At 34.2% G+C, this 19,944-nt stretch overlaps 1 protein-coding gene across 2 annotated transcripts in view; it reads left to right on the top strand.

The window, feature by feature from the left end:
• Nucleotides 1-19,944, top strand: part of MMP16 (matrix metallopeptidase 16) — a 162,302-nt gene that overhangs the window by 130,245 nt on the left and 12,113 nt on the right. For both annotated transcript variants that reach the window (XM_083872042.1, XM_083872041.1), the window contains one exon: nucleotides 15,051-15,189. In XM_083872042.1, the coding sequence (XP_083728168.1) occupies nucleotides 15,051-15,189 (139 nt within the window). The remainder of the gene's footprint in view (nucleotides 1-15,050; nucleotides 15,190-19,944) is intronic.

Here is a 19,944-nt window from a genome sequence, read left to right as displayed (position 1 = left end):
TAATTAGATGTTGAAAATAACTGTTCCTTTTTTCCTGCCCATATGACAAGAGTTGGTTCTAAAATCTACTTGATCATTAAAAATTGTGTTTTCAATCACAAGCTTTTCCTTCTAACAAATGTAAGAAATAGTGAACAATTATGGTTCTGCATAACACTATTAAATAAGAGAAAGACATTAAAAATACAGATAAATAAATGCACGTGAAAAGAGTCTAATCTGGTAAATTTATTTCTTGTGCATAATTCAACAATAGACAGAGAATTTCCATAGGGAAGATAAATGTCCTCAATGGGCATTATCACTTGAGAAAGGACTAATGATGTCAATTAAAGTGGAAAGATGTAATCTGGGGAATTTTTCCCCTCACAGTTAAAATATCTGTTTCCTGAAGTCAGAGAATTCTGTGACCCTATTAATTTTTTACTTGTTATTGTAACACAGTAAAAATGAATAATGAAAAGTTTTAACTGAATTCTAGTGTGCAAAAGCTATTTAATTTTGTAGAAGTTGCCTGTTTTCAGAGGCTAAGTGTTCGGTCGTACTGATTAAAAATATTTCATTGGCAAGAGAATAGAAAAAAGCATTATTGACAAAAAATAATTGCAAAAACTCACAGCAAGGAATAATCTAAAATTACATGGAGGCATATCTTCAATTTTGTGCCACCGGCAAGTGTTATCTTGTAATATTAACAATACATTTTAATTGAGGCTACATCCTAATGGAACCAAAGGGAGCAATTGCAGAAACACTTCAAGCACAAGGCCTAATTAAAATTTCTTGTTGTATAAAATTGTGGCCTTTCAACTAATTTAGGTAAAGGTTTTGGAAAACAATTTGAATGGCTTGTAATGTAAGGTTTTTCAAGCAGTGGTATTATTTGCTTATACTTTCCTAATCTTCGTTTACAGCCAAAGCCTTCTATTCTAGCAGTATTTGTATATTTCTAATTTCTTTGATTCTTTTTTTTTTTTTTTTTTTTTTTTTTTTTTTTTTTTTTTTTTTTTTTTTTTTTTTTTGTGTTCCTTTCAAGGGGTTGAAGGTCCACAATGTAAAAGTCTGGCAAAGTTTTAAATGCAAATAAACTAATCCCATTTGTTCCTCTGAATTAGCCATTTCCTATGCAAAGCACTGCACTACTAAACAGTTGAGATCTTGGTAACGTAAAACACATGTATTTTATTGTTTTCAACAAATTAGTGAAGCATTATTCAAACTCTTGGCAATCTATTGAAAAATATATTAAAAAGTCATAGCATATATTTACTTAAATGCTGCATTTCTTTCTTTTTATAAGCTATAAATTGGATATTTTTAAGTGCTGCTTTCCTTGCCTATTGAGTGAAAACTTGGCCCAGTTGAAAGTAATGGTAAAAAACTCCACTGACTATAATACAATGATGATTTCAATTGGTTTTAATTATCTTTGGTATAATGAGGGCCTAACTATTATAAGTAATACATATTAGAGAAAATCACAAAAGAAACAACAGGTAAGCTTGTAATACCAAGTTTATGATACCAAAAACTAGTTTTCTATTTAAAATCAAATTTTATGATTCTACATTTCCAGTCAATAAATCAAAATTACACAGGGACCAATTAATGATTTAACATATCTGTCTAATGAAAATATCTTTTCCAATGAGAATAGGCTGTATTAGGTCGAAGGTTATACTTAATAATGGCAGATTTCAATCCTTTCCCATTCTCCCTAAGACTGCACCAGCATTTTTCCTCAATCTTGTCCCAATGGAGCCTTTGATTTTGTGTTGGAGTGATGTCTGGCCAACCCTTTATAACACCCACAGTCATTTACTGCTTTAAATTGTACATTCCCAGCTTATCTGTAATCAGATGTGGTTTACAATATTACATATTCACTGAAATTCCTTCACTTTCTACAAGACCTAATCCCTGTATCTGAGTGACTGAGGCAGTGAGCAAAGACAATTGAATATCTATAATTTTTATATTTGTGTTGTCATGACAGATGTTATCGTTGGCTGCTGGTTTCTGGATGTTTCACTCTTAATGGCCTGTTTTGCTCATTGGCCATTGCTGTCAACCTCAAAGCTGAGACACCCTAGAAATTATCACTGTTCACCCACTGATTACTATGGCATTTTCTACAGTCATTTTTTTAATCCTTCCATGTCCAACAGGGAGAACACTTACTTAGCCTTGCCCCATACTATTCAGAGTTAGATTTGGTGCCCCGATTTCTTTTTTTCTTTTTGTTGTCAGCACAATATCAGAGAACATAAGCATTAAAATGAGAACAAAGAGCATATATTAGCCTCTTGCAGCAGCTTGAATGCAAAATAACCCTCACACTCACCTACAGGACGTGAAACATGTTTCTCAAAGGGGAGAAAGGACCTTAGCACAGGAGCTACCAGGGCTCGTTGACAGAGCTTTAAACTAGATTGGAAGGGGAAAGGGACAAAACCAGTGATAAGCAATTTCCAGTGATAAGTAGTAGGATGGCATGCTGGAACTTGACATACTGAGTGCTAGTGAGAACCCTTGGGGCTGAACCTGCCCAGAAATGTGGGGGACAATAAAAAGAGACTATAGCAAATGGGGTCACATCAGGCTGGTGGCCAGTCATTAGTGGGGTTCACATGGCTCCATCTTAAGACCAGTTCTATTCTACATTTTCACAAACCACTTGGACACAGTACTTGAAGGGATGCTGAGTACGTTTGCCAATGACACTGTATTGGGAGGAGCTGATTATTCCATTGAGAGCAGAGAAGCCCTGAAGAGACATCAACAAATTAGAGGACTGGGTAATCAGCAACCATTTGAAGTTCAGCAAGGAAAGGGGCTGGATTCTTGCACCTGGGACAGGGCAAACCAGGATGTATAGATTTGAGATGAGATGTTGATGAGAGTGCCATGGAAAGAGTCTTGGGGGTCCTGGTTCATGGAAAGCTGAATCTGAGTCAGCAGTGCCCTGGCAGCCAGGAGGGCCAACCCTGTCCTGGGGGCATCAGGCACAGAATTACCAGCCAGGCAAAGGAGGGGATTGTCCCACTCTGTTCTGCACCGGGGCAGCCTCATCTTGAGTGTTTACTTGTTATAGGTTTGCGTATGTAGGCGGAGGTTGTATGACCCTGAAATGAGTATTGTAGGTCCTCTTCCATTTCCCCTGCAAACAGTATAGTAAAGAGTGAGATATTGTTTCTGGTTAGAACAGCTTCAGTATCTTGTTTATGGATGAACTGTCCTAAACTACTGCAATCAGGAGGAAATACTTTAATTACTCCCTCTTTCTTGCTTCCACCTGTGATTCTGATATGACTCATCAGTGCACTCCAAATTCTTCTGGTTTCCTCAGAGATTTCATGCAATGTATATTGTGGAGAAGGCAGAGAGACAGGACAAGTGTATGAACACATGCTGCATTTGCACATAGGGTCACATTGAATTGCATGTATGTGGAAAACCATGCAATTTGGTTTCATGAATTACAAAGATTCACGGGAGGGACAGGATTATTTTAGGTCTTCAGAGACATAATAAATATCAATATGAGAGTTACTGATACAGCTGATTTTACCTGTTGCATTTCTGTATGTGTGTATGACATATATGTAGTGGTTTCCATCAATTTATGCTGTGTCCTCTATCACTGACGTTGCTCTTTCTTTACAACTGTAATGTCACTGTTCCATTTACTTTACATTTCATTTATTCATAATTTTTTTTCCCCTCTTACTTCCTTGTAAATGTTTTCCTATTATTAGCTATAGAACCATAGAATCAGAATGGTTTGGGTTGGAAAGGACCTTCAAAGATCACCTATTCCAACTTCCCTAAAATGGGCTTGGACATTCATTTGCATATGGAAAGAAGCATATCTGCATATGAATGTTTGTATGTGATATGTATGAAAAAACAGGTTATATAGTGATAAATTATATAAGTAATAACATACCACTTTTCTTTCTAGTAAAAAGGTGACTGTATAAAGGAAATGAAATCTTTCATTACATCTAGAAAAAATGTTTGGAGTACTAATTTCTGTGTTCCTACAATATCAATGATAGACTTCTGATGGTTAATTTGGATAATCCTGGTAGACATAGTTTGTCACTGCCTCATCTTCAAAAGCTTTTGGCCAACAAGAGTGAATGATAATGATTCTATTTTATTTCCACATTGAAAACAGACTTAGCTGAAAATTATGCTAAGTGATCTCATAGATATGCCATAGTTCACAAGTAACAAATTTATTCATGTACGTGCACATTATTTTTTTTACCAGATGAATCCTTCTCTAGTCTATTTGTAGTTTTCTAATCTTCATGTTTTAACAAGAATATCTACCTGATTAATGAAACTAGAAATAAATATTTATGGTTTTGGCTTATTCATAATTTCTCCTTTTGACTTCTTTCAATGTTTTTGCTGCCTGCCTCTAGACACTTTTGAATGTGAAAAAGGTTATACCCTGTCTTGGATTATCTGTAACTTTTGTTTATCAAGGACTCCATTCCCTGTTCATTTAATATCCCATATATTTTGGGGGTAAAAATTAAGAAAGGTAGTTGAATTTGCTCTACTGTGACCTTTTTGTTTTTTCAGAGAGTGCTTGAGTCATCACAGACAGCATGATGACTCAGACACATTTGTTGTATTTTTTAAAATCATCTGCTCACCTCTGGCAGGCAGTGAAGCATCATATTGCAAGTGATAGAGTGATAAGGGTAGACAAGTAGGAAAAAAACCCCAAATTATTCTAATTTCATTGCAGTGGTTGGTCTGTTTAGCTCGGAGAAAGATAAATCTGTCATGAACCATTTTCACAGGTTTATATGTGAAGTTACAGAAGAAATATATGCACACAAACCCCACTATTCATTATTCTCTTTTCATGGGCGAGAATGGGTAGCAAAAATAAACTATGGAAAAAAAAATCCTTAATTTTTCTGTAGGATCCTGGGTGGTACACTTGGTCTTCTCCAGGAAGGAAATGTCTGTTTCTGTGCTGTTGTTGGTAAGGCAATATAGTTTTGTTATAGGAAATACTGTGCAGCTGGGAAAAGAATCTTGAAAATGCTGTTATGCTCATATTAGCTTTATTCCTAGAAAATTTCACATTTTGAAATCTTTTTGACAGTTTCATTAAAGGGAAAAAGGTAGTCCACAGTTATTGATCTTTTTTTTTAATGAAATGGTAAAAGAAGTTGCAAAAGGATAGAAGAAAAGTGAAGATTATGACATATAATAACAAAGAAGTTTTGGGTGATGGAGAGAGTTGTACAATTAATGTTACTGAGCTTTCAAATACAAGTTCATATGTTTGTCAGATTTAAGCTAGCAAAGTGTCATAGAAAATAATGGGTTATCTAGTTTTCCAAAGAGTGCATCCAAAGTGGTATTGGAAGAGAAATATCAAGATCAATGCAAAAGGAGATTTGACTCATTTGAACATTGTGTTCATCACAAGTCCCACGATATTTCAAAGAACTACGAACATATGTTGACCTAACCTGTATAAATTCAGGCCTCTGAGAGAGCCAGTCTACATTCCAACTTGGTGTTTTCCACTATTATTTATAAAGAGAAAAGGATGGCTACTACAAAGTGCATATCTTCATGTCATATTGTAATGCAACTAGATATTAAACCTTTTTCTCCTCTTTTCATTTTTTAGTCCCTCCTATACACCTGCCTAATTTTAAAGATGATGTATCAAGGATCCCTTGTTTGTATCACATTACATAGACAGATGCATGTAGTAATGAAATTGTGATTTTATTTTTTTTTTTAACATTTGACTCATCTTTGTTAGAATATTTACAGTTTAAATATAGAACGCCTCAACAGAACACTTTTTCTCAGTACCAGGAGAAGGTTTTTCAATTCTAACGAAGAAGATTGGTGGGTATTTTTAGTATTAAAAATGCCCAATTTTCTTACCTTTCCATGGTGCAAAACACACCACTGCTCCATGAATTCATGTAACTCATTGCTCTTATGTTAACTCCCTTTGGGGAAGGGCAACAGAACTGAGTTCAAGAAAATTTACAGATGGTTCTGTAGTCTCAAAGTGCAATCACTACTGAGGAAATAAACACTTAATTGCTCTGTAAAGGCCTAATGTTCATCATGTGGATGAAAGGTTTTGTGCAGTACTTCATGAGCATGTGCTGATACCAACAGAGCATTAGGGGAATTTGAACATTCCAGAGATTCCTGACTGCAAGCCTAGGTTTGATGTCATTACAGGTCTTCATTTTGCTTCTTTATGTCTGACTACTTTTTTCTTCATATTGGATCATAACCACGTAGCAATGGAACATTTTATAGTGTCTCAATCATTGTAGTTATTAAGACAAAATTAGAATAAATTAAAATGCTCAGTTCAGTTAGGAATACTGAAATCCATCCAAATGGAGTTTGGGTTTATTTATTTTTGTTATTATTTTTAAAAAATGTATGTTCAGTTGGTACAGATAAAACATTGATTACCTGAGTTGTCACCTTTTATATATATATTGTAGGACAGAAGAGAAAGAGCAATATCATCTCCAACAGCATCATAGTGCAAGGTCTATTACTGTCATGCTTGTAATCTGAAGAGATACAGTGGACAAGTTCTCATGTGGAAGATTTTCCAGGAGGAGCCAAGTGCTCTTTGAAAGTATATGGTGGTGATATAGTACATGGTAACCATCCACAGAAGGCCCAGATCAACCCATGATGTTGTTAGAGGTCTCTAAATTTGCTGAGTTTTATGTACAATGTGAGATCTAGTGGTTTTGAGGCACTGGAGTTAGCCAGAAACTCCATAGCATGTTTTGTATGGATTTTGCAGAACAGATTTTCCTTGAGATGAAAGTGTTTTATAAATACTTACAGCTTTTGATTACTTCAGGATATTTTTGAAAGGTTAATGTAAACAAAGGAAAAAAATGCTAAAATGCCATTGGTACTGTCTGCGCAGGAAAAATAAAGGGGACAGATGGATATGCATCAAAAAATTGATAAGAAGTTCACATACAATTTGATAAGGAAGAAATTATTAAAAAAATGGATAAGACAGAGAGAGTTAAAATAAGGGCTATAATCAAAGAATAATTTACTTATGAAAGCTATAGAAATGAGGATACAGTATTAAAAAATTAAATATTAAAGAAATGCACATCAAAGTATCCTTAAATTATTTACTTGCATAGAACACCAAATACTAAGAGCAGTTTTAAGAGATGTTTATTTTAGAAATTTTTTTTCTATATGCAGTAATATGAATTTGTTAGTTTGAAATGTAGAGAATATATTTTTTAATAAACAGTTTTCATCTGCACTAGAAATTGGACTAGGCAACTGCAATCATATGACCTTTGCAACATAGATGAAAGTAAGTTAGATAGTTACTGCAGTTATTTTCTGTACTCAGATGAACAGTGACAGGAAAGAGCCAGGATTCCAATCAAGATGTTTTCCAAACATGAACTACAGCCATGTATGCTTCTGCAATATAGGCTACATTCACTTCCTTCATTGAAAGAGATACTTTCTCAGTCAGTTCACTCTGGATTATACCAAGACTATTTATCAAAAAAAGGATAAGTATTGGCCTTTGAACATTTTTTTAAGCCTAAGATCTATTTTTAAGAGATGCTTTTCTTTGTATGTCTTATACATTCAATATTCCAGGAATTGCACAAAGTGTTTGGCTATAGTAATAGTCAACCAAGTAGATGTCCAAAATAATTTCTGCATAGCAAGTGACCAGAGATATTGGCTGAATATTTTGTTATATGTTGTTTAGGAACAGGTAATGTAAATTCACAATATTGTATATTTTTTACATATTTGCCTTGTAATACGCATAATAATTAGGAAAAATTCAACCTATGACATCTAAAATAAACTTCACAGATATATTAATGGCATGATTTCTTAGGCATGGTGATATTTAGTCAAAGGTTAGACTTAGATGATCTTAGGTCTTAGAGTTCTTTTCCAACCTTGATATTCCTATCATTCTGTGGTTCTAAAAATAGGGATACTTTTGTCTTCTTTTTGTTTATTATGTTAGACAAAATAACTCCACTTTAAATAGCAGAACAATGAATTTCAAATAGTTGTTTTTCAAATGAGAAAAATATAGCACAAAGGAATGATTTGCAGAATCTAGTTTAAAAATGAATGGGTGCTCTTCAAAGTACTTTGAAAAACTGCAGAATTCTTGTGCAGTTTGTTGTCAAACGTTCAGTATTTTTTATATTGGAGATAAAATGAAAATCTTCTCAAATCTGCTACTGATCTTGAAATTGTTTTGAATATGAAAAAGACCTCTGAGTGGGGAGCAATGCTTTTACCATTTCTTGAATGTATTACCACAGAGGCAGGAGGGGCTCAGGCATTCCCTGCAATGTTTCAGCACAGGTCAGCCCTGCTGCTCCCTCTGCCAGTGCTTGGGCACTGGCACCCTGAACAAATGACCAAAGTAGACATTAGAATAAAACAGGGAAAAGTAGAGAGAAAGGAGGAAATTAAAAGACAAAATAAAAGAGGAGAAACTTTGCATCCTGGATCCATCACTGTGGAGCAGTAGAAGTGCTTGAGTGCAGCTTATTGAAATCACTACAAAAATTTAGGATAGGTTTCAGAGGTATTGCCAGTGCTTTGGCTAACTGACCATACTTTAGAATTTGATGTTGAGGGTAAAGGAGGTGTTTTTGTTCCAGCTTCAGTCACAGTTCACCTTGCTACATCTTGTTGTTCTGGTGGTACATAACCAGATTTCACATAAGCAAGAGTTCACATTGTCATTTTGTTGTATATGTGGTCCATGAAGGAGAACTGCACAGCAGTTTACAAATGAAGGAAGAGAACAAGAGTCTTCTCCCATAAAGAGAGTCAGAGTGCATATGAGTCCTTTCTGAAAAATAAATTGATTATTTTCATATTTTCCCTGATCTTTGAAGTTTGTCAGTTGTTTTTTTTTCTTAAAAAAAAAAAAAAAAAAAAAAAAAAAAAAAAAAAAAAAAAAAAAAAAAAAAACAAACAAAAAAACCACCATAGCTATAGGTTTCAGCATGAGCAATGAAAAGCCATTTTGATATATCTCAAGTGAGTGAAAGAGGATATTCAGGCCAACAGTTAGGACTCAGAATAAGAAGACAGGTTTTAACATAAGGCCATTTTGGACTCTGAATAAATTATTTGACATGACTTAATTGTGTCACTAATACAGAAGAGGAGATAAGAACAGATACTAGAAAAAAATGCTTAGCATACTCCTTAGCAAAGATTTCCTACATAAAATCGCTATGTAATATTTCCACTTGAAACTATATTTAAACCAGTGAACCTCAGCTTAGCTGAAGACAGATACTTTAAACCAATCTCAATTTAGCACTTCCCATATTCAGCAATGGGATCTGTTTGCCAGTTTCTCACTTGCTCCTACGCTGAGTCACAGGAGTTAATTGTTTTGTTCATGGTATTAGTTAGCCATAGCATGTTGTTAAAGAAAAGAATAAGTTTATAACAAACAATGGTTTTAATTTGTCTACAGTTCTCCAGTGTCTTAGGTATCACCAGTAAATAGTTGGTATTTTATATAATTACATTTAGTAATTGGAATAATCAAGGAAATAAATTCCTTACTTGAGAAAGTAAGGAAGAAACAGAACAAGTATTTGGTGATATCTTTCCATATCTTTATTTTGAGTCCAATGATTTGGTCTCATTTCCAGGGGGATATCACCAAGAGGTTCAGGATCTCAACACAGGGAGTGCTGAGATTTTTCTGAGGGGTATTAAAAGCTCTGACTTCTCACTGTGGCTCTCAGGCAACATTTATGCCCTGTCCTAGCTGGGTAACCCATGCTGTTATCCCAATCACATTAGGAAAGATGAATTGCTTCTATAAGTTCAAATGAGTGATGCATTGTACATCTGTTTATGAATGGATAACAATCCTTTGTAGTGTTAAAGGAGCTTTGTTTGTTCTTAATGTGAACCAGCTCCATAATGAGCTGAGCTAAAGTATTCTGTGTGTGTATAAATCGTCCATTTAGTTAATTGTTTTGTAAAATGAGCTAGATTGGTAGCATCTATTTAATGTCTGATTCTGGTCTCAATAGAGCCAATTGTTTTCTACAATGGAATTAAGTAGGAACAGAAGTAGGGCTATAAGTTTTGTTGCAAATTCTATATTGAGAATATAAAAACAAAACAGAAAAGAAAAATAATTTCCAAATCCTTCTCAGCTGAATTGCGGTGATAATTTTTCTGCACTTAAGACTGTATCTGGACTGTATCTTCTTTTTTCTGCTCCATGGATATTATTTCCCAGAAACTTGCTCAAATATTTGGTTTTTTGGGGTTTTTTTTGTTTGTTTGGCTTTTTTTTTTTTTCCTATTTTGTGCAGTAATGTCCTTTGGCTTAAATGCTATAAATTTCAAATTCAGAATGTTGAAAATGGATGTTACTAAAGAAATAGTGGAATTCCCCAAATGAGTAGACACAAAGGCTTTAATTCCACATGCCACAGGCCTGTTGTTGCCAAACACTGAGATTCCCAGATGAAATTCATGACCTGATGAAGTAGATGTGGAGAAGAGAATCTCTTTAGAGATTAGATCTAGATTTTTAAAAGTATATTCCAAGTTATAAAAGTATATTTAAAGTATATTCCAAGTATAAGTATAAAATTATATTTAAAAGTATATTCCAAGTTTATTTTGGATTAGATACAATAACTATGCCTTACATTTCCCAAATTCAGTTTCTTAATATCCCATAAAGGTGTATAGTAGGGGAACTTTATTGTCTCCTTGATCACACTTTTAAAACGTAGTTTCTGTAGGGTTTGTCCTTTGGTAAATTTCTCTGTATGAAACCAGAACTCTTCCTTTTCTCTAAGAGAAGAATTTAAAGTTACTAAATATCTTAGTATATTATTTGCCAATGGCTTATTTTCTTTTTTCTTTTTCTGCAATTCTCAGATTAAAAAAAAAAAGTAGAAGGATATAATTTGTCTGAATATATCAGTCTGTTGCTGCTGTTTTGCTTAGCTGCTGGGTATGTTTAATCTTTCATTGACACAGGCTTCCTTTTGCACATACACTCCCACAGATTATGCTTGTGGGAGAACACAAGACACAGTGTGATACCTTGATGTATTTTGTCAATAATATTAACCTACTGTATTGATTGAAATGTAGTATTTGATTTGATTGACATTTATTTAGGGCAGAATTATTATACTTATTCGGATTTTTCTTTTTTTCAAATTAAATAGGCCGAACAGTTATCCTGTGGAGTCTAGAAATAGTAAAACTTCTCTCCCTATCAGCTGTAGCTATTAATTTTTGCATCTCACTCCATCCTGTTATGAGAACACTAGTAACAGCACTATATATATACACTTAAACATCAAGTCAGGCAGAAAATCACAGGGATTTTTGCTGTACAGTGCAAGGGTATTTCAAAAACTACCAGCGGTTCACACACATTTTTGTAATCATACTCAAAACAATATAATTTACAGTTGCAATTTGGCCTTATTTTGTACCTGTCTGCCTTAAATCTTTACCTGCCTTCATTTCTAAGTAGTTAAAAAAGGTACCAATTCAAAGATTTCTCATTTTTTCTTTCTTTCTAGCTTGTTGTAGATTTTTAGGATGTCTATCGCATTGGGTGGTCTTTCTGTTTTTACTGGGTATCATTTGACCTTGAGTCAGAGTGTCATGTCAGTACAGAATTGTAGACAGAGTTCATTAGGTATAAAATAAAGGTCAGAGCTCTAGACATTTTGTAGAAAATTAATGTTTTAACATTGACAATGGTTGTTGGTCCAGAGACATAGGCTCAAAAGAGGCCCACAGACAAGAAAACTCCATTAATTTTGCAGTAAATCCTCCTCTAGTTTGTGTATTATGGATGAACCAAAATACCTGGAGATTGTTTTTAATTCTCATATACATCAGTTGTGTCCCTTAAGGAATCTGAATGACATTTAAGTTGATAATAAATACTGAAATGGAAATTAATTATTCATAAGAGTAAAGATTTAAACATTCATAGGATGAAACATAAAGAACAATTTAATAAAATTATCACTAAAAGAGGCGAAATTGTATATTCTAACAGTGGGAGGAGACTGTATCTACCAGCAAAGTATGAAAATTATGCATTATGACCCAGCTTCTTTTTACTTTTATACTGTCTTCCATTCAAGATTCTCTGAATTGTTAATAAAGAAGTGTTTTTATGATGGCAGTATATGCTATGATCACACATAATAAACTATATTTTAGTCCCTTTAAATGCACAGGAAAAAATATCTAAAGCAATTACTGACAAGGCAGAATGATTTATGTATGACCTTTGTTTAGTTTGTTTTCTCTAAAAAGCTTTATTGCCATTTTTTCTCAGAAATATCCCATCTTCTAAATAAAATGTCAAAACATTCAATTTGAGTGAGTGCTACTGCTTCTTCATTTGACTGTTACTCTTTATCCATCATAGTGTTTCTGAAACATCTTATAGTCTCTTCTCACTCAATGTCCATTTTCTGGGTTTTAGATACATTGCTCTAGCTTAATTAAATGTTGATTTTTTTGTTTGTTTCAGTTTTACTTTTTGAACTGGGAATAATTGTCCAAGTTTAATTTACTTGGTATGTCTAGCAGTCATAATATTTAATGATCCATTATTATGCAAGATCTCAGCTGCACAGGAGTGATCAATGTTTTTGAAGCAATTTGGTATCTACAGATGCTTACGAAGAGGCATGTACTGGCCAGCAGGGAAAGACAGTAAAATCTGTGAATTCAATATATGCATTTGTCAGGCTTTGCATTGCAGTGCATGTGACAAGTCATGTGTCCAACCTGTCTGCTGTCGTTAATGTGTTTTGGGGAAACAAAATAATAAAAAGTATATTTAACTAACATAGTGGGAAAGGCAAAGAGTTCCTCAATACATGCCATTTCTCAAAAGAGAAAAAATTGTGTTTATTCAACATAAACAAATACATTGAGAAATTTTTTTCCAGAGAAACTGTTTCAAGCTATTTACTTAAAGTGTGAAAGAGCTTTATTAGAGTGAATATGTTTTGTCTAGGACTATGCCTCTTTTGAATTTCAATAATAGCTAAACTCTTGTGAAAATATACTTTCAGTAAATGTACATGTTTATCAAAATGCAGATGATAAAATTGCTGGTAAATATAACTTTGTTTAAGATAAATTAATTACATTTACATATATGTGCTGAAATGAGGCATTCTTTCCATAAGCAGAGCCTATCCCATCTGAATCTTCAGAAAAGTCCTTGGCATGCTTTACAGCTACATGCTGGATTTCTTCAGTTCCAGAGTTTGAACTCTGTCAGTCTAAAACGATTGAGTCCAGCATGTTCATAGGAAAGTCTGCCAGGAAAATTAAATTTACATAAACAAATTATTCTATCAGCTTCTGCCAACGTCTACCTTCCCCAATCTTATAAATGGTCCAGACTTCCAGTTCTGACCTCAGACATTTCCAGATATTTGCTGATTCCCTGAGATGATATCTATTGACAAATCATATGCCAGCCTCTGTCTATTTAAATAATGCCATAAAAATGCTAAAATTGTAAATTTTCAAAATGATAGTTTTATGGAAACCAGTAGTATCCTTACTGATGAGCTAAACCCATTGTCCATTGTTATTGCAAGGACAGGTACATATGCTGAAAATAAATAAGAAAAATAAGGAGTCTATGAGATTCCATCAGCAGAAAAGAGAACATGATGTTATATTCACAGTTATGCTTCAAAATGGAATATTTCAACATTAAAGGCAATGACCCATATACATATATGTATACATATAAACAGATTTAAAAACAAATTCATGAGGATATTTTGAATGAAAGAAACAGTTTTGCCTTAACTGTATTATTGTTAAGATTTTAATAGTATAGCAGGACAAGTTATTGGTTTGCTAAGGAATTTGAGTAAATAATAGATAAGAATATTCTAACTATTATACTGCAGGTCAGCAATATGAAGCATGAAATACAGTTTGACATTCAACTCAATACCAAATCTGCAAAATATAATTTTATTGGTCTCGCTATCAAAATAAAACAATGCAATTATACCCCACAAATCACTAAGTCTGAGACATAACCCATTCTAAAGAAGTTATTTGTTGACCTGATGGTTTTACAGGTTTTGTTGCACTTTGAAATCTGTGTTCCCTACACTGAGGAAGAACTGCCATGTAAACTGTGACAGATTCTGGCAGAACACAATTTCTTTTATTTTTAAAGGGTTTTTTTTTTACATAATAATAATGCTTAAAAATGTTCAAATGTGTGTAACAAGTTAAATACTTACCCTATCCTTCATCTCTAAATGAAACAGTTCTGAAGAGGTACAACGATGATATCTTTATTGAGACCCATTTAATGTGCCATGTATTGGATTCAGCACCTATTATATATAAATATATATATATGGCTGTAATATTAGCCATTCTATTTAATGTCACTTGGAAAGACTGCTAAACTTCACTGCAGTGAAATCGTCATCAAAGCATAGTTCTTACTGGGCTGCTGTAGTAATGTTACACATTTATCTATCAACCTTTCACTGTTAGCAGCCTCTGCACAAAAATGACCCACAAAATTAATTGCTGTTCAAAGCCTGTATGTTGTCCCATTATTTTGGACATTCACATAAGCATATGGTTCAGTCTAAAAGCACTTGTAGTCAAACCACAAATTTTAAATTGGACCCCTTATAAGAATGACGTTGAGAGAGTTGCATCATCTCATACAACTCGCTGTATGTTCTGCCGAGGGCTGTCTGCTCCAAACACCTGGTTCATGTGTGCAGCTTATTCCTACCTCAGCAAAAACCAGTTCTGAAACATTTGTAATGTAGCACAAATGCAAACACAAATGCTTATCCACTCAGCAAAAGGTCTGCTCTAAAAATGCCAGGATAGGCTGTTCAGTATTTTCAAGAGAGCAGCTGAACACATATAAATGTAGTAAGAAGTGTGTGTTTGGTTTCCAGGATCAGTGGTTTTGGCGAGTCAGAAACAACAGGGTGATGGATGGATACCCCATGCAGATTACCTACTTCTGGAGGGGACTACCTCCCAGCATTGATGCAGTTTATGAAAATAGTGACGGGAACTTTGTCTTCTTTAAAGGTAAGAAGTACAAAAGCAAGATTTTGTGTAACGCTGTTGAGTGTGATGATTTCTTGAATCACATCTTGTTTATTTTTACTAAAGATTTGTAAATCTTGTTGCAAATTGGTAGCTAAATGAAGAGTGTGTAAATTAACATTTTCTTGTTTGGCAATTTCATTTTTAATTTATGATTACCCTTCACAGTATCAGGTCATTTGTTCTTACATATTCAATAAAAATTTGAAAGTATAAATATGAGACATAGAAATTATCTACTATGAAATAATTTTTTTTAAAATGTGTTTTAGGAAGATACAATGAACACATTTCCATTAGTATTATTTGTGTCGTTCTCTTCGCTCTTCTACTTTTTACAAATGAATTTCTTATATATTTAAATGGCACGTCTGCTATATATACCTCACTGTACTGCATTGTATTTGTTCCATCTAAGACCTGTGATATTAGGAGTTTCATGTGGGAAAAAAATTCTTTCATAGATGTGTATTTACTATTTTTAAAGAAGAATAGACTCCAGAAAACAGGTGATATAGATAGAATTGTTGCTAACAATTATTTTCAAATTTCACTCCAGACATCAGTTGTTCTTCAAAATTAAAGTTCTTGAACATGTATCTAATTTGGATTTAATGATAAAGTTATCTTATGTCTTTAAGAAATGCATACTCAATGACAAAAGTCCACAAATTATGCAAAGTACATTTTATTATAATCATTTGAGAGAAGAAGAAACTGAATAGATAAAAAATATGTGAAACATTATTCAACTGTTTAGTGTTGCAAATGATTAATTTTTTAACTCATTACAAAAAAAGGTAGATTTTTATAAGTTGTTATATTAAAAAATATTCATTTTTACAAGTGGACTCTTTAACAGGGAGTTAGTAATATTTTATTCACTATTGAAACAGGGTCTTTGGAATGTTAAATGAAAAATATTTAATAACATGCAGAAACACTTCATAACAGTGCAATGAATTTTATGTTTTACTAATAATGAAATTGTATTTTTCGTGTGAATCATAAGGAAAATTACATTCCATATAGTACATTTTCTCTTTATATTACTTCAACACAGCAAATGCTTTTACTTCTGCTACCATAAAATAAACTTCAAGTCATTAACTCTGGAAAGTTCATATGGTTAGGAATCATGATCAATGTACCTCCAAATCTCCATCCTGCAGCTTGATTTTTAGGTCCATAGGACATAGAAGGGTAAAATATTATTCTGTAGCTATTCCTTTGCACCACTTCTACAAAGAGCAAATTAGCTACCCTGGGCATTCCAGATTTTTGCCTTGAAAATGCTGGGATCCATTACCTGAGCTCCAGACAGAAATTATCGAGCTTACTCTTATAGCTGCCTTCTTTTCCTTCCCAGTGACCTTGAAATATGTTTCATCATTTTTAACTCTTCACCTACAGCTCCTGTTAGGTCTTAGAGGAGTAGGTTGATCCTGAAGTGTGTGGGTTATAGATAACAAACAACAGAAGGAGGGGAGAACTTCTCTGTTTTCTCTCTGGGAAATTAAATCAAGATTAATTAAAGCAAGCAGGAACAACAGGATTGTGCTTTTAGAAGTCAGAATTGTGTTTTTCTTTTACATCATCCCCACCTTATGCTATCTGATTTCAGACCAGTTAGTTTTGTGCCTTCTAGCTGATATCATATTATCTTTGGAAATTCTGCTCTAGATATTTTTCCGTATGACTTCTTTTCAAAGTTCCTTCCATTATTTTTCCAATGGCATTTGTATTATCCCTTTATTTGTCAAAAGTCTTTGTATTTCTTAGTGCAATTTTTTTTTTAGTTTTTGCTTCTCTGCTGTTTCTTCATGACTCTTAATATCTAACTGTTGGTGTTTTCTATCAGTGTAATTCATGTTTTTCCACTGCTACAGAATCAAAAAAAATTCAGCTGAGTCTTCTCTGTGGGTGTCCTTGAAAATTCCTGTTCCAGGGATCTCAACTGCCTTGTGGAACATGATTACAGAAATCTATATAAATAGACTGTAGGTAAATGATCATTGTCTCGTTTCTTCTACTCCATCACAAAATTTCCTGGGAAAAGACTACATTTCCTCCTCCAAATATGCTAGAAATAGACCAGTTGATTGTCACTAACATGATGAGCAAGTAGAATGTCTTACCCAGATAATGTGCCTTACCAGGCTAGAATTGGTCCAAACAAGTTCTAGAAGTAACTTTAAATCTGGAATCTAGCACACAGACGTGCTAACAAAGACCATGCCTAAGCCAGTGTCTGCATCCATTATTCAGAGAATAAAATAGAAAAGATGGATTAAGTGCCAGCAGAGAACTTGTACTGCATTAATGTCACTATGCACTCCTCTGACCCACACTACAATGTCACCTGTTCTGCCCTCCCTTTAGATGTTGACCCATAATATACTACCAATATATAGGCTAGACATTAGGAAAAAAATCCTCACAGAAAGAGTGGATGGGCACTGGAATGGGCTGCCCAGAGAGGTGGTGTAGTCACTGTCCCTTGAGGTGTTTACTAAAAGACTGGATGTGGCCGTGGTTTAGTTGATAAAGTGATAAGGCTGAACTTGATGATCTCCAGTCTTTTCCAACCTAGCTGATTCTGTGACAAGTTCCTCATCCATCCCAGCAGAGTCCCATGCACTCCAGCTGGTCATTGACAGTGACAGCAACACCCCCATGCCCTCTTCCCTGCTCATCCTTGGTAGAGCCAGTAGCTTTCCATTCTAACATTCTGTTCTTAGGAGCCATCCCATGATGTCTCTCTGATGCCGGTAAGATCACAGCCCTGCAGATGTGCACAAATTTCCAAGCACGTCCCCAGCTACTGTTGCTTATTCCACATAATACGTGTGTTTTCATAGAGCCACTTAATTTGGTGTCCTCCATGAAACCAATTTACTGGCTGGAGTGTCTGGAATTCCTTTGAGCTGTTTCAGGTGCTCTCCTGCTGACCTTTGATCTCACTCCAGGCTCTGGACATCTCTTGCTGGCACTGGCATCAAACTGTAGGAGTGGGATGGATTGAGGTTCTCCCTCCACCAGCAACTTTAGTTAAAAGCCCTCTTTACCAGCTTGGCAATCCTGTGACCGAGATGCTCTTCCTGTTCCCTGCCAGATGGACTCAGTAGACCAGACCATACTCATAAAGTACAGAGCAATCTGGTGAATAGCTGCTTATAAAAAACAGATGTTTGAATTCTTGTTATTATTCATGGCCAGTGTCCATGCTGAATGATAATAAAATGGCATCAGAAAGATTCCTTTTCATTTTCTTTCCTTTTTTTTTTTTTTTAATGAGAAAACATGAATAGTAAAATTCATTCTGTGTACCTTTGGGAATTTATATAGTGCTAAAAATGAAATTGTCAAGCCATCTGCACTGTTGAATGTTATGGTAAACCAAATGTAGCAATAGAAAGGCTGCTGTAAAATTCATACGACCAGTGCCTCCATCATAACATTCATTCCAGTACTGCACTTACCTCATGGCCTGACAGTTTTATATTGAAAAATAGATTTACTATAGTGTCAGATCATGTAAAGGAGAAATGACAGACACTTGATGTGGGAAATAGGGGATGGGGAAAAAGGAGCCATGAATAGTAATTTTAGGATACTAGTAAAAAGACTAGGTACAGCCTTGAAAGACCGAAATTAAGAGGAATGTTGACTGGAAAAGAACAATGTTCAGGATTAGATATTAATTTTTAAACTGATTTAAATTACATTAATTGTTTAAAAAATTCACTCTAACACGGTGATTATATGCCACACACTTTTTGCACTACACATATACTATAACTGCGAATAATACGAACAAAACCTCCCAGAAACACAATTATTCAGAATACAGATTTTATAAAGGAAGAACTAGTTACTAAAAACTGCATATTTGTTGGCAGTAGTAAGTAGGAAGTTAAACAGTCTGAAGAATATCTAAAATATTGTAATTTTAAGTGAAGCATAACAATACAGATGTCCTTTATTTCCAGTAAATTTTTCAGAATGTCAAAGGTGGATGTTGAGAGACTTCTGATAATTCCATGGTTCATCCTTCTCAGCTGTTTCCCTACAATTATGATATTTAACAAATCCTTATTTCAAGAAGTAAGACATTTTAGCTTTTTCATCACTTGCTTCACCCTCAGCTTCTGACCTTGCCAATCTGCTTCTTATTATATTAGACTTTACATTAGGGAATAAAAGCAGAAAGATTAAACATTCTGAAATTTCAGACTTCATGAAACATGTGGTGCTTTATTCTCTGTGAGAATAACAAACCTACCAATGAGACCGTAAAAAAACAACTTTTCAAAATAGACACAGTGGTGGTTTCTGCCAAAGGCATTGGTTCTGACTCCAAAGAAGCATTAGTTATCTATAAGAATAATAAAAATATTATGATTTTTGTCATAGTTCTTTCCATTATGATCAAAATTAATGAATTCTTATTTACTACTTATTAGTGGAAGATGAGCTACATGAGAGCATAATGACTTTAGCATTAGTTTGTTCTACATTTAAAGTCACATAAATATGTTTGAAACAAAATTATCTAATTCTCATCACAGTTGGGCATCTTTTGCTCTGATTTTCAGCTTTAACTTCTCCTGACATTGGGTTCTGATCAATATTGTGTCGATCAGATCAATTCTCTGATCAATAGTCACTGACTTTCTTCCAGGTGAGAGACAGAAAAAAATATGCAAAACAACAAGACCAACAACAAACCTCCTA

This window comes from Zosterops lateralis (genome assembly GCF_965231275.1).
Source record: "Zosterops lateralis genome assembly, chromosome: 1".
In the NCBI taxonomy this organism is placed as follows: domain Eukaryota; kingdom Metazoa; phylum Chordata; class Aves; order Passeriformes; family Zosteropidae; genus Zosterops; species Zosterops lateralis.
The sequence above is the reverse complement of the archived record's forward strand: the minus strand, read 5'-3'. Positions and strand labels throughout refer to the sequence as shown.